This window comes from Panthera onca, chromosome A3 (genome assembly GCF_046562875.1).
Source record: "Panthera onca isolate mPanOnc1 chromosome A3, mPanOnc1 haplotype 2, whole genome shotgun sequence".
Taxonomy (NCBI): Eukaryota; Metazoa; Chordata; class Mammalia; order Carnivora; family Felidae; genus Panthera; species Panthera onca.
In genome coordinates this window covers 132,254,102-132,281,594 of record NC_138341.1, presented here as the reverse complement: position 1 = coordinate 132,281,594, position 27,493 = coordinate 132,254,102, and the positions used below count along the sequence as shown (strand labels likewise).

At 44.6% G+C, this 27,493-nt stretch overlaps 1 protein-coding gene across 2 annotated transcripts in view; it reads right to left on the bottom strand.

Annotated features, from left to right (window-relative positions):
* Positions 1–27,493, bottom strand: part of DOK5 (docking protein 5) — a 150,992-nt gene that overhangs the window by 27,329 nt on the left and 96,170 nt on the right. For both annotated transcript variants that reach the window (XM_060620671.3, XM_060620679.3), the window contains 4 exons: positions 21,504–21,618; positions 21,298–21,417; positions 18,703–18,892; positions 5,010–5,145 (listed from right to left, as the gene is read on the bottom strand). In XM_060620671.3, the coding sequence (XP_060476654.1) occupies positions 5,010–5,145; positions 18,703–18,892; positions 21,298–21,417; positions 21,504–21,618 (561 nt within the window). The remainder of the gene's footprint in view (positions 1–5,009; positions 5,146–18,702; positions 18,893–21,297; positions 21,418–21,503; positions 21,619–27,493) is intronic.

Genomic DNA, 27,493 nt, shown 5'->3' with positions numbered 1-27,493 from the left:
CAGAAAAGCTTTCCAACGCTCCAAGGGAGTGAGGCGCTGTGGCCAGAGGCAGCGGGTCAGGAACCAGACAAAAGGGTCTTGGATCCCTGGCTCCCGTAGAAATGAGCTCAGTGACGGCAGGCAGGTGCCTGAGCCACTCCGCGAGGGGTCTCATCTCTCTGAGAAGGACTGTGATTCCTTCCAGGGCAAGGGTCACAGATAATACTCTCGTACTGCGAGCCCTGGGGGGGATGAGCCTCACGTCTGTTCACACTACCTCCCGGAGCACAGAACAGAGCGCGTCGGGCCCTCAGTAAACATTCTTGAATGAACAAATGAATAGGAATGAATGAATGAATGAGTTTACCTTCCAGTCAAGGTGGCGATGAGGGAAAAATGCAAGTGAAGTACCTGGCATATCGTCAGAGGCTTGGTGAATGGTGCTGGCCGCTACGACCAGAGACCCCAAAGGCAGATAGCAGATGGCCAGTAAGCGCCCGGCATTATTAGCCAAACACCCTACGGTGGGAAAGCATTTCAAAGGGTGAAATCAAAGCACTAAATAAATATTATCCCAGAAGGCTGTGTGGTGTGGGGACAGACGCCGTGATGGCGGCCTCCACGGTCTACCCCCCCCCCCCCCCCCCCCGTGTTCACACTCTGTGTGGGCCCCTCCCCTGACTATGGGAAGGACTTGACAGCTGATAGGATGTCACTTGCATGGTTATGATGCCTAGGATTGTGGCCTCCGGCCTGCAAGGAGACTCTCCCTCTTGCTGGCTTTGGTGAAGACAGGCTGTGTTGGGGAGGCCCGTGCAGTAAAGAGCTGAGGGTGGCCCCCAAGCCACCGCCAGCAACAGACTGAGGCCCTCCGTCCTACCGTCACGCAAAACCAAATCCCCCCATAACCACGTGAGCTCGTGAGTGGATCCTTCCCCATTCTAATGAGCCTGAAGCATCTCAGCCTTGTGAGAAACTGAAGCTGGGGGCCCAGCTAAGCCACGCCAACACTCTTGACCCACAGCAACTATGAGATAACAAATGTGTGTTGTGTTACGGTGCATTGTTGGTGGTACTTTGCCGCACAGCAGTTGAAAACGAACACATGGAGTAATCCAGGCAAGACATCGATTGGCCACAGCGCGGGCAGCCGGTGCTCAGAGAAGGACCACTTGCTGAGAGGAACCACAGGAGAGGTAGGGACCGTGGGGAAGTGAAGACGCCCAATCTGCCCAGGGACGGCGGAGAGTACTGGGCGCATCTGATTGTTACTGCTGCGTGGGGACGTAACATGGGTGCTGTCAGACCTCCTCACTCTTGAAGATGACACAGAAAGCTGAGTTTTATTTGAAACCTCTCCGTTTTTTAAAGGTTGGCCACGAAGTTGGGATTTTGAGAACAGCGGTAAGTTAATCTCATGCAGGACAAAGAAAATAGGTCTGGGGGCTTCATTGGGAGATGCGGAGAAGAGTGGGGGCTATACCAGGATACTGGTTCCAAATTCCAGCTTCCAAGCTGGTGGCCTTGGCCTTCCATACAGCAGTGGTCGTAGGGTTAGGAAGTCCTTAAAATACTGCTTGTTACACAGTAGAGCCAGGATATACTTTTATTATTATTGATATCATCACTTACTAGTTTCCTATGGCTGTTGTAACACATTACCATGACTCAGTGGCTTAAAACAACATAAATCTGTCTTCTTACAGCTCTGGAAACCAAATGTCCGAAGTCAGTTCACCGAGCTAAACTCCAGGTGTTGGCCAATCTGGGTCCTTCTGGAGGTTCCGGGGCAGAATCTGTCTCTTTGTCTTTGCAGCCTCCAAGGGCACCCACATCCTTTGGGTCACCTATGTCTCTCCTCCATCTTCAAAGCCATCAGCACACAAACCAAATCTCTCTCTCCCTCTGCTCCCACTATCACATCACTTTCCGACTCTATTTCCTCCTGTTTCCCTCCCACGAGGACCCTTGGCATGACACCGGGTCTACCTGGATGATCTCAGGTAATCTCCCCATCTCAAGAGCCTTAACTTGATCACATCTGCAAAGTCCCTTTTGCCACGTACAATCACATTCACAGGTTCCAGGGATTAGGACGTGACATCTTTGGAGCCATTATTCAGCCCATCCCTACTGTTATGATTGCTGCTGTCGTTGCTGTTATTGGGCCCACAAGCTTCCTCTTGGTGACCTGCTGGGATTCAGGTCCCAAGTCTGGCCCAAACCAATTCACCTAAGGCTACAACTTGAAACTGGCACAGGTCCCCTGGTAAAGCATCTGTCTGTGGAGGCAGTCTTGGGAGTTTTACACCAGAAGCAGCCAACGGTGGGTTTGGGCGAACTAATAATGAGACTAAGCCCAGCAGTTAGCATCACCCCCTTCTCCATTTATGACCTTGACTATCTCAGAGAGGCCAGCCAGCCAGTAGTGGTATGCATGCCATTCCTCGTTGACAATACGTGGATCCAGATCCATGTGGATCCAACACCAGTTACCAGGAAGGGCAGAAATGGAACGCGGGGAGGGTGGGCAGGCAGCGTTGTCTTTATTTGCTTCGTTGTCCTGTGGCATCTCTTTTCTCCCCAAATCAGGGACTGATTTAAGTACACAGGTTCTAAGCATTTCTTAATCCCCGTTTAACTTCCTTGAGATTCAGATCCCATTGTGAAGCTTACTCATTTCCATCGAAAACAGGATGCTGTTGCTTAAAAATCACACTCATTTTATGGCACGCTTTAAGCAGGCAGCAAATTAAGAGCAAACGACATTATTTGCCAGTTAAATTTGCAAAGGGGTGATCTGAACGGATTACTCATATTCCTGATTAATTTTTAGTGGAAGTAATGAGGAGGTTGTAAATGGAAAAACATATGCAGGAAGAACCTGCCTTTCAAGCACAAAACAATTTATGCTAATTGATGGCTTTACCAATAAGGTAATCTTGGAAAAATTTCTTCAGATGTTTAAAGGCATCGAATGGGATAGCTATACAACTTTAAAGCAATGACATGTTGCCCTATAAAGTTCCAAGTGACTTGAAGTCTACTTTATTTTTTTTTTAATGTTTTTATTTATTTTTGAGAGAGAGGGAGAGAGAGTGCATGAGCTGGGGAGGGGCAGAGAGGGAGGGAGACACAGAATCTGAAGAGGCTCCAGGCCGCAAGCTGGCAGCACAGAGCCCGACGTGGGGCTCGAACTCATGAACTGCGAGATCCTGACCTGGGCTGAAGTCAGACGCTCAACTGACTGAGCCACCCAGGCGTCCCAAATACTATTTTACAACTATCCATCCATTCATCCAACCTTCCATTTACCTATCTTTATTGCAATATCCAGAATTGGTAAGCATATGGGGAAATGGATACCGAGACTGTATTAGTTCAAAAAGAATATTTTGAAATAGGGAAAAAAATCAAGAGAAGAGTATTTCATGATTTGTGAAAATTACATGAAATGTGAATTTCGGTGTCCACTAATAAAGTTTCTTTGCGACAGACCTATGCCCCTTGAGAATGTTTTTACCTATGGCCGCTTCTAAACTACAATGACAGAATTAAGTAGTTGCAACAGAGACCATCTTGGTTCACAAAGCCCCAAGTATTACCAGCTGTCCCCTTACCGAAAGTTTTGCTGATCTCTGCTCTAAAATCCCAGACCACTGCATGAACAAGTCATTTGGGAATGATCTGAGGCTGCTTTGGGAAAGATCATCTTACGGGTATGCTTTCCCCCCTCTTTAAATCTGACCACCTCACATGTTTAAATCATAAATTTTGCAACTACCCTAATCCTACCACACTAACCCAGTTCCTTTTGGTTTTGCAGATTTCCTTCCAGATGTGAAGCTCTAGGCATGTGTTTGCAGCCACGATGTATGATGTGTATTATTTAACTCTTGTGCATTAAGATTTTGTGAATTTCTTCTCTCAAAGAAGAAATTCATGAACCATAATTCTCTGTACGAGTCACAGTTCCTAACACGATGCAATGAACAGAGCAGGTGTTTCCACACACACTCTACGTGTATTCGTGTTTGTGGTATCTTAATATATCAACGTCTATGAAGGCTAATCAACCAGGCATGGTGGATGCATGGCTCTGGGAAGAATGGAGTCTCCGGAGAGGTTTCCTGTGGCCCACAAAGAATTACCGTTTCGTTGTTGGTTTCAACTGGAATCAATTTCCAACAGTTACAAACAACAAGATATTACATACACACTCAAATCCTAGATTTGACTCGTAGTCTGGAAAAAAACAAGAGATGTCCTACATGGAGCCCACAGTCACACGTCAACGGTCTTCTGGTTTGGGGCTTTTGACGTTTCACCCCCCATTTCCCTTCAGCCCTCTTCTCTCTGGCCCCTGTTGAAATTATACCATCTGGTACTGCTATAAATATATACCTACAGCCAGATAATCTACATAGATGTGTCTGTAGATGTCCATATGCATCCAAATTGATTCTGATGAACATACTCACTGCAACAGACTAATGATTATATCCCCTCCCCAGATTCATATATTGGAATCTTAACCCCCCAGGTGATGGTGTTAGGAGGTAGGGCCTTTGGGAGGCGATCAGGGCGTGAGGGGCGAGGCCTCACAATTGGGATTATAAAAGAGACCCCAGAGAGATCCCTTGCTCCTTCCATCAGTGAGACACAGAAAAGACCATCGCCTACGGATCAGGAAGTCAGTGCCACTGGACACAGATAGGCTGGCACCTTGATCAAGCTATCAGTGAGAAATAAAAATTTCTGTTGTTTATAAGCCACCCGGTCCTATGGTATTTGCCGTAGGAGCCCAAACTGATTAGGACACACACATGTGATACTAACTGAGGCACAAAGCAGATACGCGGGGATGCACGGTTACTATGTTACCAGCTGGCTCTTCAGGCTTTGCAAGGATGGCATTTAATCCAAGTAATACACGGGTGAGTACAGGAGTAAGCCACCTGCTCAGACAGTGCTGGCCATGTTTTTCAGCATAAATATTCTAAGATTACACTCCACAGGAGTATACATACCATCGAATTTTTCACGCTCTGTAGCAAGCGCTCGTGCTGTTCAGCTATCGCCAAGGCAGCAGAGTGGACTTTCTGGTAGATGGCCTCCCCATCTCGCGTTTGAAAGATAAACAGCCCTTCCCCAGTTTCACACATCCTGTGGAAACAAAAACAGAGGGCTCCTGAAAATCCAGTTCCACGAAGTCCGAGGCACCAAGGGCCTAGAAAACGCCATGAAACCAGAGCTGTTTATTTCACATGAGGTCGGGACTCTTGTTCACGTTCGCTAAGCAAAGTTGGCTAGAATCAGAATTTCCAATTCACTGTTGTTAATATCGGGCAGGACACCGTTCATTCTAGGCTAACTCGGTGCTGAATTTTTTTCCCCCCAAAAAGCATAAGTGTAATCCCAGTACATGCCTCTCAAAGACAGCTGTGCAAATGGGTTCTCGTTACTGTCCGTGCATCGTAAGTTCATCGGGAGCTCCACCATCCAGGGGCGCCTGGGCGGCTCAGAGGGTTCAGCGTCCAACTTCGGCTCAGGTCATGATCTCATGGTTCATGAGTTCGAGCCCAGTGTTGGGCTCTGTGCTGATGGTTCGGAACCTGGAGCCCGCTTAGGATTCTGTGTCTCCCTCTCTCTCTGCCCCTCCCCGACTCTCACTCTGGTCTCTCAAAAATAAAAACGTTAAAAAAAATTTAAATACAAGAAAAGAAACTGCCATCCAGCTCAGCGGTGGAAGAAGGCTTCCATGACTCCAGGTTCTGTTCTTTCCTTATAGTCGATGGCTTTAAGGATTCTTTCATCTCCAAAATCAATCTGGATTCCTTTTTTTTTCACTTTACCCACTGGCTTTTACCTTGGACATTTTGTCCGGCTTCCAAAGTAGTCCCAAAAGCCCCAACAGTCTTTCTTATGGCCTGACACTATCAGAAACAGTGGATGAAAACCCAGAGAAGGTAAAACAGTTTAAAAGTTGGGCCTTTGCCATGTTCTTTGTGAAGATAAGGATTCAGACATAAGAACACGGTGGCCATACAGAGATACAACAGTTGTGAATTTCCCAAGAATTACTTTGCCTAAATGATGAACCTGTCACTCCGGGCCATGAATTATGCAGTCGGTCAAGAATCTAGAAGAAAGTCGGGAGCTCAGAAAGCACCTGGGAAATTCACTCACTGGTGCCCAAAGCAAGTATGTATCAAGGCAGAGTGCAGTAAGCAGAGAATGTGGGCTCCAGATTGCCTGGCCGTGCTTGCCCCTTGCCAGCTTTGTGAGCCGTGACGCACTACTCAGCCTAAGCCTGCATTTCTGCTCGTGAAATAAACAGGAGGATAACAGCCATGACGTAAGCGTGCTGAAGGTGTTAGGCATGATACATAACGTGCACAAAGGAGGTCTTTCACTCAACGCGCACCTCCACTCTTCTGCTGGAGGGTAAGCTCCAGGTAGACCAGATCTGTTCCTGATTTGTTCACAGATCTTCCGCCAGTGCCTACAACAGGGCGTGGCCTATATCTGGCGCTCCGTAAATAACTACAGAATGGACTGTGACATAGGAGGCGATGCCCGGCAAACGTGTAATTAAGAACTGGACCCCGGCTTCCTTGAGGAAGTTTTATTGAAACTGAGGTTTCTAGAAGAGAAGGGAGGAACAACAGTCTGACAACTGCACAGAGAATGTCCTGATTTGGTCAAAGGCAAGTGACACACTAGGGGCCGGGGGGCCGGAGGGGGCAGCCTATGTTCCAGGAGCTCCAGGAATGGGCACGAGCTCCCAGAGGTGACAGGCTTCGCTCTGCGAAGTCACCACCCGACTGTAACCACTCCCACAGGCACAGATGCCCAACATCGGAAACTGTCCCTCTCTGTGCTAGTGACATGTCACACAGACATACCACATTTGGAACAATACTAATGGGACCGAATTTAAGAAAACCAGAATAAATGACCCCACAGTGGCCAGTATAAATCAGCAAACTTGTGAGATGGGAGTGCCAGTGGGTTCCGCATTCCCTCACTTGCAACATGTGTTCTGCGCATGTGCGTGTGTCCCTGTGTGTTTAGAATATTTGAACATTGTTACAAGCAGGATGCATCTCATACCCGACACGTATGTTTATGGTACTCTTCTCTCTACTCCTGCAAAGCACTTATTAAATCAATGTTACATTTCACATTTGCAATTACATATTCTATATGAAAGAGTAAGGTACCTGTCAGAAAACAGAAGGCAAATCATAAGGGCTCCGGCAATGGATGTAATGGTAAAGAAACGGGCTTTTTCCCTGAGAAGTTTATACTTTATTCGGCTAAACAAGATCTATGTAAGTGAACAGGTTCAAGACTAACATGGTGGTGCAGTGAGCTGGTGAACGGTACTGGTCAGAGGTGCACTGATAAAGGAAAGCAGAGCTGGGGAAAGGGGTGGGTGTCGATGTTACATAGTAACAAGGAAAATCAGGAAGGCAAACACCAGAGGGGAACAGATCAGAGGCACTTTCCAGGAGAGACACAAAATTAGGAGCAAAACATTGCAGAAGTGAGGTGAACCGTGGGACTCCTGTCCTACCTGTGGCTGCAGCCGCCAGGGACACTATGGTTAAGAAAATACGGAAAAAAAAAAGAAAATACGCACAGAGAAACACAACACGAAGTCAAAAAGAGGCTTAACCACATGGGTTCTGGCAGCCCCATCTTGGAAGAAAAACCCGGGGAAGCGTCTGTTAGGAACTCGTAATACAGAACAGGGGCTCTCTACACTGGCGCATTCGACATGAGCAACATCGTACGGCCAGGTCGTTCTTTGTTGTGGGGACCGTCCTGTGTGTTGTAAGGTGTTTAGCAGCATCTCTGGTCTCTACCCACTGCATGACAGTAGAATCCCCTAGCTGTGGCAACCCAAAACGTCTCCAGACATTGATAAATGTCCCCAAGGGGGCAAAACGCCCCCAGCTGAAAACCACTGAAATAGACCAAAAATAAGGGGTTTAGGGAGCACCTAAGTCAAGGTTCAGCGGTGGAGAGGCTGTGCACACGAGGCGGCTTCCGCGTTAGGGGAGCTGTGGATTCACCGCAGACGGTGTTCACGATGAAGCACAGAGGACGTCCTGCATCTGCGGTCTGTGGGGTCTTGCCTGTTCCAGTCATGGGCATCATCGCCTGGTGGTCTCAGCTTGAGACAAGGTAGCAGTTGACTGCTGGTGCCGTGTGTAGGTGTGTTTACGTGTGTGCGTGTGTTGGCTGGAGGTCAGCTAATCTAGGCTGCCTGCTAATGTGGTGGTTTCCCTGTCCTTCGCTGAGACCACTGGGGTGAGAAACAGAAATCAACGTAAGACACCACGTGACGTACCACAGTACCACTGAGGCTTCCGAGCCCGGGACGGCTCTTGAGAACGTCAGCCAATCTCCTACGACTTGCACTGGTTTGTCAAATCTTTGCGCCGCCTTATTTAATGCTTGTTTAATCAGCTCAGTTTTCCTTTCCCTTAAACAAATGTATTGTAAACGAATCACCAGATCAACAGCAGAAGCCAGTATGCCTGACTACAAGTTGGAGGCAGATGTGAAAGTAAATACAGGGAAAACAATATGTTATTAAACTCTGATCAGATCCTCTTGTCAAAGATCTAAGCGGGACGTTTGCTCACGTGTTAGTGACACAGGTAAAGTAGAAAGTGTTAGAAGATGTGTTTAAAATGTGCCAACACCTCACTGAAATGTTTGTCTGTAATTTAATCAGGAGGATCAAAAAGGTAATTAAGAGGAAAATGACTTGGGGCGCCTGCGTGGCTCAGTCAGTTAAGCATCCGACTCTTGGTTTTGGGTCGGGTCATGATCTCCTGTTTCGTGAGTTCGAGCCCTGCGTCCAGCTCTGAGCTGACAGTGCAGAGCCTGCTTGGGATTCTCTCTCTCCCTCTCTCTCTGCCCCTCTCCTGATGATGCTCTCTCTCTCTCTCTCTCTCTCTCTCTCAAAACAAATAAGTAAAACTTAAAAGAAAAATCTAAAAAAGAGAGAAGAAAAGGTCACTGTGAGATTACATTCATTTCATGTTATGCCTCTATCACTAAAACCATCCCACATCTGGGGAAACGCGGCTGTGTTTCCCGGGGCCCTGCTCTAGTTGGTGTGGGACAGAAAGCCTCATATGCTGGAATCATGGTCAAGTTTCCTGACCTCTCGAAGTTTCCACGGACAAACCTTTGAGAGCGGGGAAACTGTGTTTTATCTTTAGGAAAGGATCTCAAGTCAAGGTAAGCATCTAATGAAGATTTGTTGTTATTTTAACCCTTTAAAATGTCAAAGCCAAGGAGAGGCGGTCCTCGGGGAAAACTTCAGGAAAGAGGCACAACCACATCTCTGCCTGGATGAAAACTGCGTAATCACAGCCCGGAGCAGCGGGAAAGCGAAAAACAGCTGCACGGCGGCGGGAGGCGTGTGGCTGGGGAAGAAAGTCTGTGTTTGAGGCTCACGGGCTGTGAACACAGAATAATACAAACCTCTTCTCTGAGAAGGGAGATATGAATTTGGGAATGTGATTCTCCCTTTAAGAAAAGCAGCTTTCATTAAACAAAGATTGTAATGCAAATGACCGGGGGGATTTGTTTCTCTGGCTGCAGGAGGTATACTGTGTCTGAGTGCTAGCAGCACCTTAAATAAAGCCCGTCAAGGGGCGCCTGGGTGGCTCAGTTGGTTGGGCGGCCGACTTCGGCTCAGGTCATGATCTCGCGGTCCGTGGGTTCGAGCCCCGCGTTGGGCTCTGTGCTGACCGCTCGGAGCCTGGAGCCTGTTTCAGATTCCGTGTCTCCCTCTCTCTGACCCTCCCCTGTTCATGCTCTGTCTCTCTCTGTCTCAAAAATAAACGTTAAAAAAAAAAAAATTAAAAAAAAAAAAAAAGCCCGTCAGCCCAGTGGACGAGAGGAAGAGAAGGTTCCAGTTCAGAGGGTGCTCGGCCACATGCTGTCCCTTCTGTGGCTCCACCATCCATGTCACCAGACTTCCTAACGGTTCCCTTAAATGTGTACAGACGCTGCCATCATCAGTTTTTAACTTTTTAAAAAAGGTGTTTTTAAAAAATGTTTATTTATTTAATTTTGAGAAAGAGAGAGAGAGGGGGAAACATGAGCAGGGGAGGGGCAGGGAGAGAGGGAGAGAGAGAATCCCAAGCAGGCGCCCATCGATCGGCACAAAGCCCAGCCCGATGCGGGGCTCGATCTCATGACCCCTGAGATCATGGCCTGAGCCGAAACCGAGAGTCAGACTCTTGACTGACGGAGCCACACGGGCACCCCTGCCATTATCACTTTTTAGACTTGAGTTTATGAAAACAAAACAAAACCCAAACAATCCAAAGTCATAAAATGTGGCCAGTGTAAAAGACAGTGGGTTGTTTATTAATACGTCTGTTCATCATGTTCTATGAACACGTAAAGTCAAAGAAACACTTTTCCCCCGTTTTTCCCCATGCTATGCCCTGACCTAGATCTTAGGGAGCACTGCCCCCCGTTCTTCCCACTGTAGTGCTCTACAAGCAGCAGGATGAAAGGGAGGGCTATTTCACAGTTTCTGAATCCAAACGCGAAGTGTGGCTTTACTGACCCCCAAGAGAATGAAAAGCCAGGTGAGCAACAGAGGGAAACTTCGGAACGAACCTTGAAGTTCGCATGCCCCAGACTGAAGTCGGATCACCCCCAGCCCACACTGGCCCCCCAGGCGTGCCTGTGCCGTTCCAACGGCTCCCGGAAGATCCCGATTCCTCTCTGTCTCCTTACCCACGTCCAGTCAGTCAGCTTTGGGCACTAGCTTCAAAACATGTCAGTATCCAAACATCTAAGTCCACGTTCCTTGTTACCAGCATGCCAGGAGCCACCCTCGTCCTCACCGTGAGCACTACAATGCCCCCTCCCCACTGCTTTTAGCCTGAGTTAAAGAAAAAAAAAAACGTCAGACCATGTCACCTCTTGGCTAATCACTTCCTGTGTAGGGAAAAATTTAATCTTGTCCAAACAATCCGGTCTGGCCTTTGCCAACATGGGAGGTGATTTTTGTTTGCCTGGGTTCTTGGGTTAGACGAAAAGTAACAAGGGGGTTTAGGGTGAGGCTTTGGGTCACGTGCTATCAGCTGACCTGGAGGCTGAGATGAGCCAGGTGGGCAATCGATGAATCAACCAAGCAAGCATGGGGTGGAGCCTCAATCAAAACTCTAAACGCTGTGGCTGGGAAGCGTTCCCGGTTGACAACACTCCGTGGGGACTGTCACATACCGGTATGAGAAAAGTACAGTGTTCTGACTCCACAGGGAGAAGACACAGAATCTCTATGCCGGGCACTTCCCACAGCTCTTCCCTTATCCGATGGTAGTTACTCTGTATCCTTCAGTGGTACAAGCTTTGACCACCTTCATAGATGTCAGTGAACTCCAAGTCATTCTAGCAAATTCTGAAACGTTTGGTGGTTGTGGGAGCCCCCGAACTTGTAACTGGGGTCAGAAGTGAGGAAGGTCTTGGGGACTGTTCCTTCGAACCTTGCAGTGGTCTCTCCCCACCCATAATGGCTGCCCAACTAAGATGAAAAGCCAAATTCTTTACAGTGGCTCCAAGCCCCACACGGCCTGACACTGTTCTGCTTCTTCCTTTACATACATTGTGGCCCCCTCCCTCATTCTGCTCCTGCCACGTCAGCCTCCTGGATCTTCTCTGCACACTCCATGTATACCCCCCTTGGCACCTTTTCCCAATGTCCTTCTGGCTGGAATGCTCCCCCCCCCCCCCACCGCCTCCATGATTCCTCCTGGGTCTTCTGTCGGCATCACTGACTCAGTCAGCAAAGCCAGTCCTGCTCACCCTACTTAAAATTGCACCCCCTCTTTGGGCACTTGCTATTGAATGATTTTATTGTTTGCCGTGAACTTACACAATCTAACATCTATTTTACTTTTTCAAATGTCATTATTGTCTATATCCCCTCTTCTCTACAGAGCGAACTTCATGACAGAACACGTGAGAACCTCCTGTCCGTATGCTTTATTCACTGCTACGTCCACAATGCTCGGAACCACATGGGGCTCCTAGCGGGAACTCAACAAACATTGGATGAAAGAAGGAAATGGCTCATTTTTATTTACTAGACCCTTCTAGAAAGTGAGGTACCATCACATGTAAAGTGGTCACATACACCAGTGGATCATCACCCGCAGGTGATGGCTGCACTGTACAGATGACCAACAGGTACGTGAAAAAGTGCCCAGTGTCACTAACCATCAGGGAAACCAAAACCAGAATAAGATACCATCTCACACCTGTTAGAATGTCTACTAGGAAAAAGACAAGCGATAACAAGGGTCCGTGAGAATGCACGGGAAAGTCTAGAGACACTTGTGCACTGTTGGTAGGAATATAAACTGGTACAGCCTTCTGGAAAACAGTATGGCGGTTCTTCAAAAAATCAAAAATAGAACTACCATATCATCCAGCTATTCTAGTTCTGGGGATCTATCCAAAGGAAATGAAGTCACTATCCCAAAGAGATATGTGAACCTCATGTTCACTGTAGTATTGGTTACAATGGCCAAGACGTGGAAATGGCCAAGTGTCTACCAACGGATGAAATGCATAAAGAGAACGTGCCATGTACACACACACATACACACACACACACACACACACACACACACACACACACACACAATGTGATCTTAGCCATAAAAAAGAAGGAAATCCTGCTGTTTGCAACAACATGGATGGACTTTGAGAGCATTATGGTAAGGGAAGTAAGTCAGATGGAAAAAGGCCAATTCCTTATGATCTCACTTGTGTGTGTAATACAACTAAGCTGAACTCACAGAAACAGATGAGTGGATACCAGCAGCTAGGGGTGGGGATGGGGAAAATGAGCCGATGGCCAAAGGGTACAAACTTCCAGTTAGAAGAGGAAGAAGTTCTGGGGAGCTAACGTCCAGCGTGGCGACCACAGTGAGCAATACTTTACTGTGTCCTTGAAGGTTGCTCAGAGAAGAGATCTAAAATGTTCTCACCACACACACATCGTGTGGGGCGATGGAGGTCTTAACAAACCTTAAGGTTGTTATCACTTCGCAATATATACATCGTACGCTTTAAACTTAAACAGTGTTATATGTCAATCGGATCTCAAGAAAACTTGAAAAATAAGTAAGTAAAATTTAAAAATACACCCCAAAATTTTTCCTTCAAAAGATGGCCACAGGGGCGCCTGGGTGGCTCCGTCACTTAAGCATCTGACCCTTGATTTCATTTGAGTGTGAGATCCAGCCCCTGTGGATTCAAGTACAGGAAGAACGGAGCACATTTTATCTGTTAATTTGTTTTAAACTCTTTAATAAGAATGAGTGTATGCTCTATAAAATACTCAGAAATGAGAAATTACTAAGTAGCTTAGAATCGAGAAGAGAAATAGAGAATATTCAAAGATTTATATTAGAATAGGGGTCCTTTGACCTGTAAACTCATCTGCTAGAGGGAAAAACAATTTTCTTCTCCGATGCAAAGCCATTTCACTAAGTACTTGTTTTCAGAGTGATACACACTAGAAATGAACAATTGCTTTGCCAAGACTGCGCAGAGGCCTTTAATCCAAAAAAAAAAAAAACAAAAAACAAAAAAAAACCAAACACCTTTCACAAATTTGTGCACTCCATTTAAGAAAAAGAATTTGTACGTGCAATGTCGATTTTCACATGTTCTTGGCATACCTAAAAGTTTCTCCTAAAATGATGTCAAAAGCACAGCAGAGACTCTCTCTGGCTGGTAAAGAGGAGTGCTCTCGTGTGGTAATTATTCAGGACGTGCTGCGAAATGTCACCTGAGCTGCTTTCACTCCTGCAGGTGCTAAACCCAGGGTATTAATCTAAATCAGTCAGGAGGTGAGGCGGAGCCTGACGCTGAAGCATGCTAACTCAGCAGTCAGCTGTAAAACTAACGGGAACCTACTGGACACCGGCCACCCTTCCTTAAACAATAACGTTTCAAGAACGGTTCCAAGGGAGGTGTTGACGCAGTGAGATCCTCCTGTCCGTTGGATCATCCCATAAAAAAATCAGAGCCCCTGCCAGCCTGATGTGCTTGGCTGAAGTTTCAGAGCTTCGAGGTGGAAAGAAACAAACAAAAGACTAGAAAAACCTCAAACAAAATAAGCAATATGTCTCTCGGCCCACCAGATAAACTAACTGTTCTTCTTGGTCTCCAGGGGCAAGAAGTGGCAATCCATGGTGCAATTGCGTTTTATTAAAGAGCTTGTATTTCAACCCTGGATTTCTTCAAGGAAAGAAGAAAACAAAACAGAAGTATGATCGGATTTGCTTATGTTGGGTGGAAAGGAGGAGAAACAGCGTCCAGAAGATCCTGACGACTTACGATCATCACACTGCTGCCCAGGAGAGATGAACAACCCTGGCTATATGTGCCTGTCCTCCAGACTAAAAAAAAAAAAAAAAAAAAAAAGAAGGTTCCAGCAATTAGGAGAATTCATACATTAATGCATATCCAAATGGTTTTCCTCTGGTGATGTAAGAACGCTGTCTCTTCCCTAGCTCTGTGGAAGTATGGAATATGATAACTGATGGAGGTGATAGACTAACCTGATGAAATACGATAGACTTTCTAGATATCTACAAGGTTTGGAAGTAAGAAGACCTGAGTGTGAATAAATCTACCACTTACTAGTCTAATGCCTTCGGACCAGTCACCCAGGTGCCCAAGCCTCCCTTGAAGATGAAAATAGTAATATTCCCTACTTTGTACGATAAGTGAATGGCATGACCGTATGAATGAGACACTGCATGTAAAATGCTTCATATAGTGACCTTCGTGTAATAACTTGCTCCATAAATATTAGTGATTACTCTTCGTGGCCGGTATGCCGGCTGGAACAGAATTTTTCAACTGGGTAACTGGACCAGATACCTATTTGCTGTGGAAGATTGTTCTGTGTATGTTTAGTAGCACCTCTGGCCTCTCTACGCATTAGATGCCAATGGTATCCCTGACCAACTGTGACAATCAAAAATGTCTCCAGACATTGCCAAATGCCCCCTGGGAACAAACGCATCCTTCGTTGAGAACCACGGTTCTGCATCTCAGCACCATGATGCGTGATGTTGCTAATTACAGTCAAATAACTGCTTTACCCTATTTGCTTTGAGCAGCTATTAAATGCTATGTTGGACACATTTTGTTAGGGTTCTTTTTTTCTTTTTAAACCTTACACCCATTCCCCTTTGGATGGCATGAGTGCACCCTTCCTGCTTTGGGAGAACCACCCATTCTATTGGTACCCTGTGTGCCTTGTGTAATAAAGTTCTCAGTATAGTACCTGACACACAGTGAATGTAACGGTCGATATATGGTAGGAATTTCTCTCTCTTCTATTTGCCTGATGGTGTGAGAGGATCCCAAAGCGTCTAGAAGCCACCATGTGAAGCCAGAGCAAAGCCATCCTAGAAGCAACAGGACTGAGAGATGAAACCTAGGGTCATGTACACTCTGAACCAAGTCAAGCCTGAAGCCATCCCTACCTCCTGGACTTGTGGTTATGTGAGCCAATGAATTTCTTCCCTGCTGTTTCAGTTTGGTTGATACAACTGCCTACTATGTGCCAAGCATTATGCCAGGCATTCACACATACACCTTATTTAATCTTCATGGCAATCTTGCGACGTATGTCATATATTGTACCCATTTTACGGGCAGCCAACGGAGCTCAGAGAGTTAGGTCATTCCCTCAAGGCCCACAGCCAGTATGTGGTACAGCTGTAATTTCATTTCATTCCCTCCAATTTCTAGTTCAGTCTGTTACACATGCCCTGGTGTCAGTCTTGGTGGGGTAAAGGGGGGCCCTTTGAGCAGAAGTAACACCCCATCCCAACTCTAACAGAAGCTGAAAGTGAGCAGAACTTTGCCCAAAGTCCTTGGGGAGATTCTTTGTGTTCTGGAAGGCAATACTGCAACATCTTTGCAGATGCATGTTGGATACGTGAAAACTATCTGCCTGGAGACACTTAACTCCTCTTCATTTATCGATAGGAGACAGGGAGAAAATCCTATTAGTTAACAGGAAACTGCTTTGTTTTGAACACATCCAAAAATAGCCAAGGAAAAAATTATCTTCACTAATAAAGCAAGGCAGATATGAAACCTTCATGCTTGGGGGAACACAAATGATCTTATTATCCTGAGCATCTTGATGGTAACCATAAAAATTCATCTTTATTTGAGTTTCAGGCAAAATATAAACTAGGAACATTACCTTGTGTTTAACACTGTCTGTATCCTGCAGACCCAAGCCCTGCTCCAAAAGTCATCACAATAAAACATCAAAGACACCGCTGAGGAGAAGCGGCGCTATTCTAGGCCATCCGTGTGCGTTACTGCTGTTCCCCACAACAGTCCTGCAAGGAAGTTATGACTTGGACAAACATACAAGGGAAGTGAACCCCTCTGTCCAAGGTCAACAGCTAATAAAGAATAGAGATGAGAGCCCAGGGTATCCCCCTGACTGCTTCTTCCACCACCCCATGCTGTTTGACAAATGAGCAAGACCCGAAGAACACATTCCCAATACTCTCCCTTCTGTGACTCGCTGCAAGTTAGCATCATCCACAGAGCACGACCACTGAATAAGAACATGATGCAAAAGCAGCTGAGTGTTCTGAGTCCCTGCAATCCTTGAGGCACAGCATGCTGTGGTACGGGTTGTAGGTGTTCTCATCATCTAATGGCTTCGACGAGATACGCTGAAGGTCAGACCATAAAGAGACTAAAGTCATAGAACAAAATGCTTTCGTTTTACAAGTTAGCACTTTTATGCTTTTGGGTCAAAGGCCATTGGAATATTTCTGAAATTTACGTCTCCAATAGATCTGTAATTTCCATCCGCCATTTCTTTTACCTGAGCTACTTTGGTATCTCCCCATATATCCACTTGCCACCTCTATCTCACTGCCTACAAAATATATAAACACCATTCTCTCTCTCTCTCTCTCACGTACACACACACACACACACACACACACACACACACACCTGCTTAAAAAATCTCTATGGTTTCCTATTACACTTAGAAGAAATATCAGTCTTTAAAATAATGTCCTAGATCCTTAGCAATTCTACTAGATTAATATGAATAAGTTGAACTTTTGCAATATATGAGTAATATGAAAACTTGAAAGACTGAGATAATCTCAAAAAAAGTTTAATATTCATCATGAGATACTATAAAAGTTTACTAAGGTTTTAGCTTTCAGAGATTATGACAGAAAGCCATACTCTTCCTATTACAATTCCCATAAATTCAAGGAACTGAAAAATTTTCATGCTTGAATAAGTGCTACCCGAAATAGGCCCAAGACACCCTGATCAATGCAGAATTCTACTGTCCATTGATATGAAATACAAGTGGGAGATGATATGAGGCATACAATCAATAGAAAAGCCTACTTCTATCGTAAAACATTTTTCATACATAGATTTCACTGGTTATGGTTAATACATAAATAATTCTGGAGACCCAAACAGGAAAATATAGCCACTTTCCCCAACAAATTCTGATTTTTCTACAGAGATTTTCCCATAAGGATAATAAATAAGTAATTCTGACAAAAGAACATCGCTCTGAAGATTACAGTTTTATTTTCTAATGTGAAGACCTTTGCCATCTCTGGGAGATTCAGAGACTCATTTATAGCATTTCAATTTCCAGGTACTTAAAAAGCAAATTTTAAATAATTGGGATTTGCTTATAAGGGAATGAGCAGATTAAGTTGAGCGGAGCATTGCTGTCATATGTTCACACAAGTTAGGGTCTTATGTGTTTGCAACTTCTGTTTTTACTCTTGTATCAAGTATTGTATTCCTATTGGGAAGAACCATCCACTTTTACAAACAAACAAACAGAAATGTTTAAAACCACAAGCTGATTGCCTTCAACTTTAATGTGAATTTTACAGAAGGACTTGTATCTTGAAATTTAGTCATTTAAAATTCCAAGATATAAAATTTATCTGCAATGTCTCAAAAGAAGAGCCTAAATTCTGAGGGAGCAAGAATGGTGAGGGGGTGGGGAGAAGAATGAGATCCTGATTAGACTAAAATCTCTTTCTGGTTAATGATTGACCCAGATTTTTTGGCACCATTGGCACTACCTTCTCTTTCCAAAATTGACTTCTAAAAGGAAAAAGGGAAAGCCCTAGAAGTGCTTATTGGGTATGGACTGCAATAAGCCAGTTCTAGAATCAACCTCCTAGCGTTAGTGCAGTTCATTACACCATGGATGGAACCCAATCAATGGCACCTTCAGAAATGAACGGTGCCTCATATTGATAATCTACCATAGTCAGCCAAGGAGAAAACATAAACAGATTAACACTATGGATGTTTCCCATAACCCAAGAAGCTGGCCTGTGTTCAGCATGACCCAGTAGATGGTACCTTTCTGGCATTTTCACCTAATTCTACGTCAGTTTGTGGTATGGAATCAAACTGCGCAATGAAAGTTTATATCACATTGCTGAGAACTCTCCATGGGAAATAAAGCCATATGGAATATCTGACTACTTTACAATACGCCTGGCATTACAGGGCTGGAGCTCTATGCATTTGTAGAAGCACACTTCAGCGTGGATCTCATAGGCCAACCTGGGAAAAGGAAAAAATAAGTAGGAGAACAGTCATGAAACTCACCTCCCTGCCTCAAAAGTGAACCAAGCAGCATCTCGCCCGTACCGCCGCAGGGCACTTAGCGGCCAAGAGATGAGTTTGACTCTGGGATTCTGGACGTCCCAAAGACAGATGTGCTCATATGTAATCTGCAAGGCACATTCGCCATGTACATCTAAGTTAGGGGATGGCATCAAATACACATTGAATCTCTCTGGGAGAAAAACAAAAGGTTAGTCTAAAATCCCGGGAATGAAACATCAAAGACAACGTAGGAACAAAAGAGGCATTTCAAAATAATGCTAGCTCACATTCTAGGTGCACGTTGAATATTCAGGAAGATAAACCTTTCTCATGAATTCACAGTGCCAGAAAATGATTTTTTTAAATTAAGACCATATTAAATAACATGATAATGACACAGTCTGGCGGTTGACATACACTAAACACTATTTGCATGAGCAAAGACCATGTTTAGAATTTTTTAATTTGCATAATAAAAAAACGTGTATGCCAGTAGAAGACTAGGGCAATGAAACCATTAAAAACGTTTTTTTTCCTGCCAAGTACACATTAATTCCACCCACACTTTGGTGTTCACAAAAGGTGCAGGTGCAAATAACTGTCGCATGATTTAATGATATTAAAGTTACACTGATCAACATATAATTTTCATAACCAAATGAGTAAAACTATATCCCAAATCATTTAAATAAAACTCCATGCGAATACCGTGCACTTAACTGACCCAACAGTCTGTGAAAAATCCAATAGATATATTTGAACTCGTTTTAGCAAGAACGCTACAAATTTCCATTTGCTTATTTGGATGACTGTTAAAATTTAACCAAGATTACTCTACATAAACGATTTGGTTTATGACTGCAACCACATTTTCATCCCCACAGATTCAGTCATGGCATTTCTGCTCTACTTCTATAAAATTCATTAATTTAGGAAGCTATAGAGTCAAAAATCTTTAAGTGAAATATGAACACAAATATTACTGGAGTCAACATTTTCACCCATCCATCATGAAGGTGGATTGCCTAAATCTGACAAGATAGTGCGGCACTAATCATTATCAGCGGTATTTTAAATTAATCATTTTATAATAAGGAAGTCACTAGAATTCTTATAGATTTTAGCTGAGTTTAGTAAATAGGAGTGTCATGACTGCTTTCATGGATCTATTCTTCAAATTTTCTGTTATTTCCAACTCCCAATCACCAATTATTTGCTGCTTTCTAGCAACTATTATTTTAAAAGTATATTCTAATGGAGTATAATTTCTTCCTGGGGAGTTCTGGAGCAAGTCAGAAAGAGTTCATCCTTAATTAAAAGGTAAGAGAGACCATTACCAATTTGTTCACTTGAAGTTCTATAACTTTACTTCACTCGAGAATAACAGCAAGTGTAAGAGTGGCTGCTTTAGTTACAATTACTTGAAGTCATGCAAATTAATATCGTGAAGTGCCTTCAAAGAGGTAGCTGACTTCTGTAGTAATCCCTGGTAGTTATGTACCAGGGGTATTCTTATTCCTATTTGACAGAAGAGGAAACTGAGGCCTGGTTGTGGTATAGTAAAGGGAATTCCTAGGCACAGCCCATCCTTGGACTCTGTAGTGTTATCAGAACGGAGCTTCACAAATATAAATTTGTGAAAAAAAAGTGCTGAGCGGAGCACTCTAGATTAAAAAAAGAAACCAGATCCTGTCCTATCTTCCTCTCTAGGTCTGGCTTCACATGCAAATATCTGTGAGGCATCCGCTCAGGTCCATACAGGTGCATCCTCAGGCTACAACAGAACAGGATTCTGGGATCCAATCCGCCCTGTCACAAGGCTCGGTCACCTGGAAACAAAGAAATCATTCCTCACATCCAGGCTCATACTGTAAACCAACAGTGAGTTTTGCTGAAATGATCATGGGTATTCTGGTCATTATTACCTCGAATGATTTATTCCCAGGTTGAGTGTTGAGCTCAAGGAGTTGGCTCAAGTGTTTTAGTGGGGGGGAAAAAAAAAATCACAGAATTAGGAGGGTTTAAAGATGATGAAACATTCGTGATGTCCGGATTCTATTAAAAATGTTGGAAAACTCTCAATGAAATACTTTCAGTGAAAAATGCAAGACCAAAAAGAACAAAACAAAACAAAACACTATGCCTTAAAATCAGCATATTATGAATACAGGCTCAGGAGTGTGGTCCTGTATCAAACACCAGCTGTTGGAGTTGGAACAAAAGCTTCAGTTTCCTCATCTGTAAAACAGGGGGACGGAACAGTGCCCCCGTCACGGAGCTGCTGGGAACATTAAATGACCTGATGCATCTGCCACAGAAACTGGTGCATGGCAGGTCCCCCCCCCCCGCCCCGATTTCTAGCTGATGCTATTAATGCAGATACATTCATATTTATGCATCGAAAACATATTAGAAAAAGAAATATACTGAAATATGAACACAGGATTTAGGTGCAATAAAAGGTTCTTTTTCCTTCTTTCTGTATACTTTTCTTGTAACTTCAAAAATCTGACATGACGAAGATGTCTGACGGTGTACTGGATGGGGATAAAAACAATGTCAAATAGAGCGAAGGAGAGAATTTTCTTTACATACCACTCTGTTCTCTCTCGACCCCAGTAGCCAGTAAGTCAGGCTCTCCGAGGCTGATGTCATTGATCCGAGCGCCCACACACTCCGTCTGGAGCAGTTTGCACCATTCATCGGCCTCCAGATCTGTGGGAATGTCCAGAAACATCACCATGCGTGCCCAGCACCCACTTAAAAGCTACAGGCAAAAGCCCTCCCCGCCTCGGACGAACCTGATTCACAAGCAAAGGTCTTGGAGGTGTCGTCATTGAAATAGATTCCTATGGCGTGCTTCTTGGTGCTCTTCGGCAACCGGGCTACGTTCTTCACGTTGTTGAGCTCTGTCACCTGAAAAACGGACAACTGCAAGTCTGATCACACTCCCTGCGTGAACGCGCCCGGTCCACACCACCACACTCGGGGGAGGCACGTTCAGTGGAAGGCACGCCACAGATGAACAGCCCTCGACAAAAGGCGCGTTTTGGAAAGCTGTGGATTATTTTGGTGTGGGATCCTCAATATGCAGCAAGAAAAATTAACGAATGACCTTCCTTTTTCAATTTCCTGAATATTAAGTGGCACGGACTCAAAACTTCACAGAGGGAGAATTATCTCCCCAAAGAGTCTACCTAATCAGCAGTTCTCAGGTCTGTATCCCATCGCTGGGAAGGCCTTTCCAATACTCCAACCCCTCGAGGTACTTCCCCTGAAGGCAACTTACACGTACTGACCGCAAGGGAGGGAGGGAGTGGTGACCCAATTCATAACTCAGTCACCTCACTCTTTGATAATCAGAAATGGAGTGTCAGAAGTCCCCCAAATGCCCCTCTACTCGGGGTTCAAGTCATATATTCCAAGACAGTGGTTTTGTACCACACTTCCCTACTCTCTCTGACTTACTCCTAGCTTCTCAATGCTTATAGGGCCTCTGTTTAGATTCTTCGTGGTATCACCTTTTTCCTATCAGTAGAGAAGGTTTTTCTCCATCAGACATTCTCTCTTTCCTTCTTCTCTCCCACAGTCTTGGTCCCTCTTATAAACTTTCATAAAATTAACACTTATAAACCACTCCCCTCTCCCTCCCCTCCCCCGCACTCAGGGTATTGGCTTATTGTGTTTCCAAAATGGCTGCCTCTCCTCCAGTTCCATCCAGAAGATCTGCTGCGTTGGGGCTGTGATGACTGGCTCCTGCAGGAGAGAAGGCTTAGGTGGCTTCAGGGTCTTGACAAGATAAATAACTCTTTCTGACAAGTCTCACTTCCCCTTAGGATATCTCTTTTGTGTTATCTAAAAGCATATATCTCCTATCAATCTCTGCCTAGATAACCATCTCTTATCTATTATTCTAAATTCAAGGAGTGCCTAGCTCGAGAAGTAGGGGAGGTAAAAAGTCAATACCCTCCACACATAAAGTAACCTGATTATTTCATTCCCCTACTTCTTAACCTCCATTGGCTCTCTTTATAGTATAAATGCAAATTTTTTGCATAAAATATCATCATAGTTGCTACAGACCCAATATCTGTGGCCTCCCAAATGTACATGTTGAAATCCTACCCTTCAAGGTGATGGTATTAAGAAGCAGGGCCTTTGGAGGCTGATAGGTCTTGAGGGTGGAGCCCTACTGAACAGGATTCGTGCCCTCATAAAAGAGACCCCAGAGAGCCCCCTCATCCCTTTCACCACGTAAGGACACAGAAAGAAGATGCCTTCTATGAACCAGACGGCACGTTCTCACCAGACCCCGAATCTGCCAGTGCCTTGACCTTGGACTTCCCGGACTCCAGAATTGTGAGAATTAAATTTCTGTCGTTTATAAGCTACCAGTCTATGGGATTCTTTTTTCATGGCAGCCCAAATGGACGAACACATCAGTGCTCCCTCAAAGCTGGCCACAGTACTCTCTACCTGAGCAGGTAGTTTCAGTAACTCAATGTTACCAACTTTATTCTCCAGCTACTCCATGTCCCTCGGAGTCTACCAGACGCATCTGTTTACTTTTGGTTTTAAATTTTTTTTAACTTTATATTTATTTTGAGAGAGAGACAGAGGCAGAGAGGGGCAGAGAGAGAGGGAGAGAGAATCCAAGCAGGCTCCACACGGTCAGCACAGAGCCTGGTGCAGGGCTCAAGCTCACGAACTGTGACAGCATGACCCGAGTTGAAACTGACTGAGCCATCCAGGCCCCCTGTTTATTTTTCGCTTGTGTATTTTTGTGCCAGTGCCCCAGTACAAACACTATCGTCTTGCCACACCTACTTATCGGTCTCTCCACGTCCATGGTAACCCCATTTATTCACTGTTAACACAGCATCCAAATGATCTTTTCGAACTCAAGCCTGATTCCAGCACTTTCATGCATAAAACAGAACACTTCAGTGACTTCCCACTGCACTTGGGACAAGCAGCCAAGTCCTTGGAGTGACCCTCAGGCCCCTCTGTGGTCTTCCCTGGAGCGATCTTACCAGCCTCCTCTCTCATACCTTCCCCTTAAGTCCCAGCCATACTGGCTTTTAGTTCAGGCTCCAGAAAGCACCATGATTCTCCCGGCACAGAGCCTTCCCCACTCTCTCCTTACTTCACTTGAACCCACCTTATGGGTCTCAGTTTAAATCTTGGTCACCTGCAGGGCCCTACTGGACGCCCCTTATCCCTCCTCTAATCAGAGCCTCCAGGGTCTATCATTCAATGACATCTTTGCCCTCGGAGACCTTTTATGGCCATATGGGCTGTGGTTTGGCACCCATCTTGCCTCTAGGGTGAAAGTTTTTTGCTCACCACTGTGTCCCCCGAACCTAATACAGAGTCTATCACCATCCTCAATGAATGCATACTCAATACATATCCATATACTCAATGAATATGTGTGGATTTGATGAACAAAACACCAAACACACCTGCAGATTTGCTTGCATGGTGCGTCTCCGAGGTGAATGCTTCTTTCTCCAGGGAAATTTCACTTTTCCTGAAAGGCCCACTTCCTCTTGGAAACTTGCCCTGACTTCAGGGTGAATTAATGGTCGCCTTCTCTCTGTTCCCGTGTGTGCTGCATGAAGCTTCCTTCTATTACCTGTTGTTGTAATTAATCCATTTATCTCTCCAGCACCTAGCTAGACGTGAGTCACCTATCAATGACTTATTGACAGAATGAATCGATGCCAAACAATCATCTGAGAGTCAACATTTATTGAGTCTGCACCACATGCCACACACTGGGCTTACACTGTCCTCACATAATATGTTTCATTTCATCTTCATGAACACCCGAGGACACAGATATTATTATCAGTATTTTCCAGCCGAAGAAGCTGTGGATGAGAAAGGTCAAAGTCATGTGCTCAAGTTCCCAGCTAAAACATGGCAGAACCACGTTTTAAATGGGGGCAAACTGACCCCAAAGCCTGTCTGTGTTCTTCACCCATCTGAAATACTAAGGACTAATTCTAAATACTTTCAGCACAATCTTTAGCTCAGAAAGTCATCTCATATGCGAGGACTTCTTTCTTTTCACTGGTGTGTAAGGTGGGGAGGACAGGAGGGGGTGTAGGAGTAGGGCTTAGGTGCCCAGGCTTTATGATGACCCTCTACTGAAACATTATATAAGCCTAGTCCGCCCTAACCTGAGGCACAGCAATGACTTTGAAATATGTCATTTCATTACACATCCATTAAAGGTAAAGAGGAAGGAAAGTCACCTGAAAGAGTCAGGAAATGTAGGGAGAATTGCATGAGTCAGAACACAATTACCCATTTGGGAAATTGGTTTAAATAATAAGCAACCCAACACCTCCAGCTCGGGGGTGGTGACTGAGTGCTCACAGAGTAGGCAGGGTGATGTTTTTCATGTGTCAAAGGACTATCGGGTTCCAACGCAAAAGTCTCTGCCCTCAATTCAGAACCACCTCTCAATGAGCACATGCCTGCACACTTACCCACCCCCAGCACCCCCACATACACAGTTCTTTTGAAAGAATCGCAATCTACACAAATCCGTAACAGAGCCCTTCTCAAAATACATGCTACCATGAAAATCATGAGGACATTTGCAGATATATTTGTAAGTCACTTTAAAACTTGTATAAGACATATTTATTTCCACCATCACTCCATTTTGTAAATGAGAAAAATCAAAGCAGGATGTATTTTTTAATACCTTTTAAAAAGAAATAATTTGCCCCTAATGAATCTCTGGAAGCAAGCATAGATTTTGATAAGGTCTCAGGTTATTTTTTGATAGGAATGTTATCTTATTTTTTTAATATTTTATTTTTTAAATGTTCATTTATTTTTGAGAGAGAGAGAGAGAGGGAGAGAGAGAAAGTGAGCACATGAAGGGGAGGGGCAGAGAGAGTGGGAGGGAGGCACAGAATCCAGAGCAGGCTCCAGGCTCTGAGCTGTCAGCACAGAGCATGATGCAGGGCTTGAACTCACTAACTGTGAGATCATGACCTGAGATGAAGTCAGACGCTTAACCAACTGAACCACCCAGGTGCCCCGATATGAATGCTGTTTTAAATAAGGGCTAATAAGTGTCACTCACCATCAAAAGTGACTGCACTGGGGCACCTCTGGGTGGCTCATGATCTCATGGCTCATGGGATCGAGTCCCACGAGGAGCTCTGCACTGACAGTGTGGAGCCTGCTTGGGATTCTCTCTCTCTCTCTCTCTCTCTCTCTCTCTGCTCCTCCCTGCTCATGTTCTCTCTCTTTCTAAATAAATAAATAAGTGACTGCATTGGATTCTCAATATGACCTCAGAGAGAATGAGCACTCAAGACCATGTGTGTGCAATACCTTCAGTCCACCTCTAGTCTGAATATCTTGTCTTCACCTTATGTCTCAGATCAATCAAAAGTTATTTCCTACCACGTTCAAAACTTTTTAGGAAAACTCCCTCCTGAGCCTCTGTGGTCAGAGATTTTATTTTTCCTGCACTGTGCAAGAGAAAAGACACACCCTAAGGTCTACATGAATTACACCAGCTCTTTATACAGATTCACAAATAAAATGTAAAAACTTCTTCAAGGTGTAACAGCATCAAGGAGGGAGCTACTGTAATACAATTATAGTAGAGCCGGCATTCCCTCGTCAAGAATCTTCCTTGAATCCATTCATTCATCAAAACTTTTAACTCATTGTTTGTTCATATTTAAAGGGAGAAAATAAAGAACCATTTTTCCAGGCAGGGATAAAGAAGGTGCTATGAGGACAAAGCTGTGAAAAAGGATCTAGTGTGGGCTCAGGAGAATTTTGCTCTTTTACCTAAGGGGGAAGGATGCCCTTTCAGAGAAGGGAGCAGTTGAGCAGAGGCTCCTAAGATGTGAAAAAGTGAATCCTATGAATCACTGGGCCCAGCCATTCAAGGCACAGGTAATGTTAAGTGCAAAGGCTCTGAGGCAGGAATTAACTTATTTGGCAAGGACTAAGTTTGCTTATAGGTTTTAACATTTGACCTCCTGCCCTTGATATCTGCACTCAAGAATGAGCCTTTTCAGCAGTCCCCCTCACAGCCCCCAGGCATCTCCCCACCCACTTTCCCCATAAGGCTGTGCTGCTCATGAAATATCTCCATGTTTTTGCATTTCCCCCCCTTTAACCTGGCCAAAATGTGCTTTCTGAGCACACTGAGCATCGTTATGACGGTTATTTCTAATTCTTTCTTAGGTAGTTCATATACTTCCATTTCTTTAGGGTCAGTTTCTAAAGATTTAGTTACTTTGATCGAGCCATGTTTCCTATTTCTTCATTGTCCCTTGTAAGCTTGCGCTGGGATCCACACATTTGAAAATACAGCCACCTCTCTCAGACTTTACGGACTGGTTTTGCACAGGGGAAGAACCAAACAGAAGTCTCGAGCCGAATAAGACAATAATCGAGGTGAAATTTCAACTCGGGGTTCACAACAGATGTGATCAAGCTGAAGAAAGAATCAGAAAACCTGAAGACAAGTCCTTTGAAATTATCCAGTCAGAGGAAAACAATGCATGAACAAGAGAATTGGGTGTTTGGGATCAGAGCATTATCTCAGTACTCAGTTACCTGGAATTACTCCCTGCATATCTCACCAAAGCAAGGGCGTAATTCATTATTGGGATTTATAAATTACTTTGAGAGCCACACGCACTGTTGGAGCGTCACAAGCTAAATCCATATGGCACACTGTGCTTCAACTGAAGAACTACAATTTAAAATATAAAATGTTTAAACACTGTATTTGAAACAC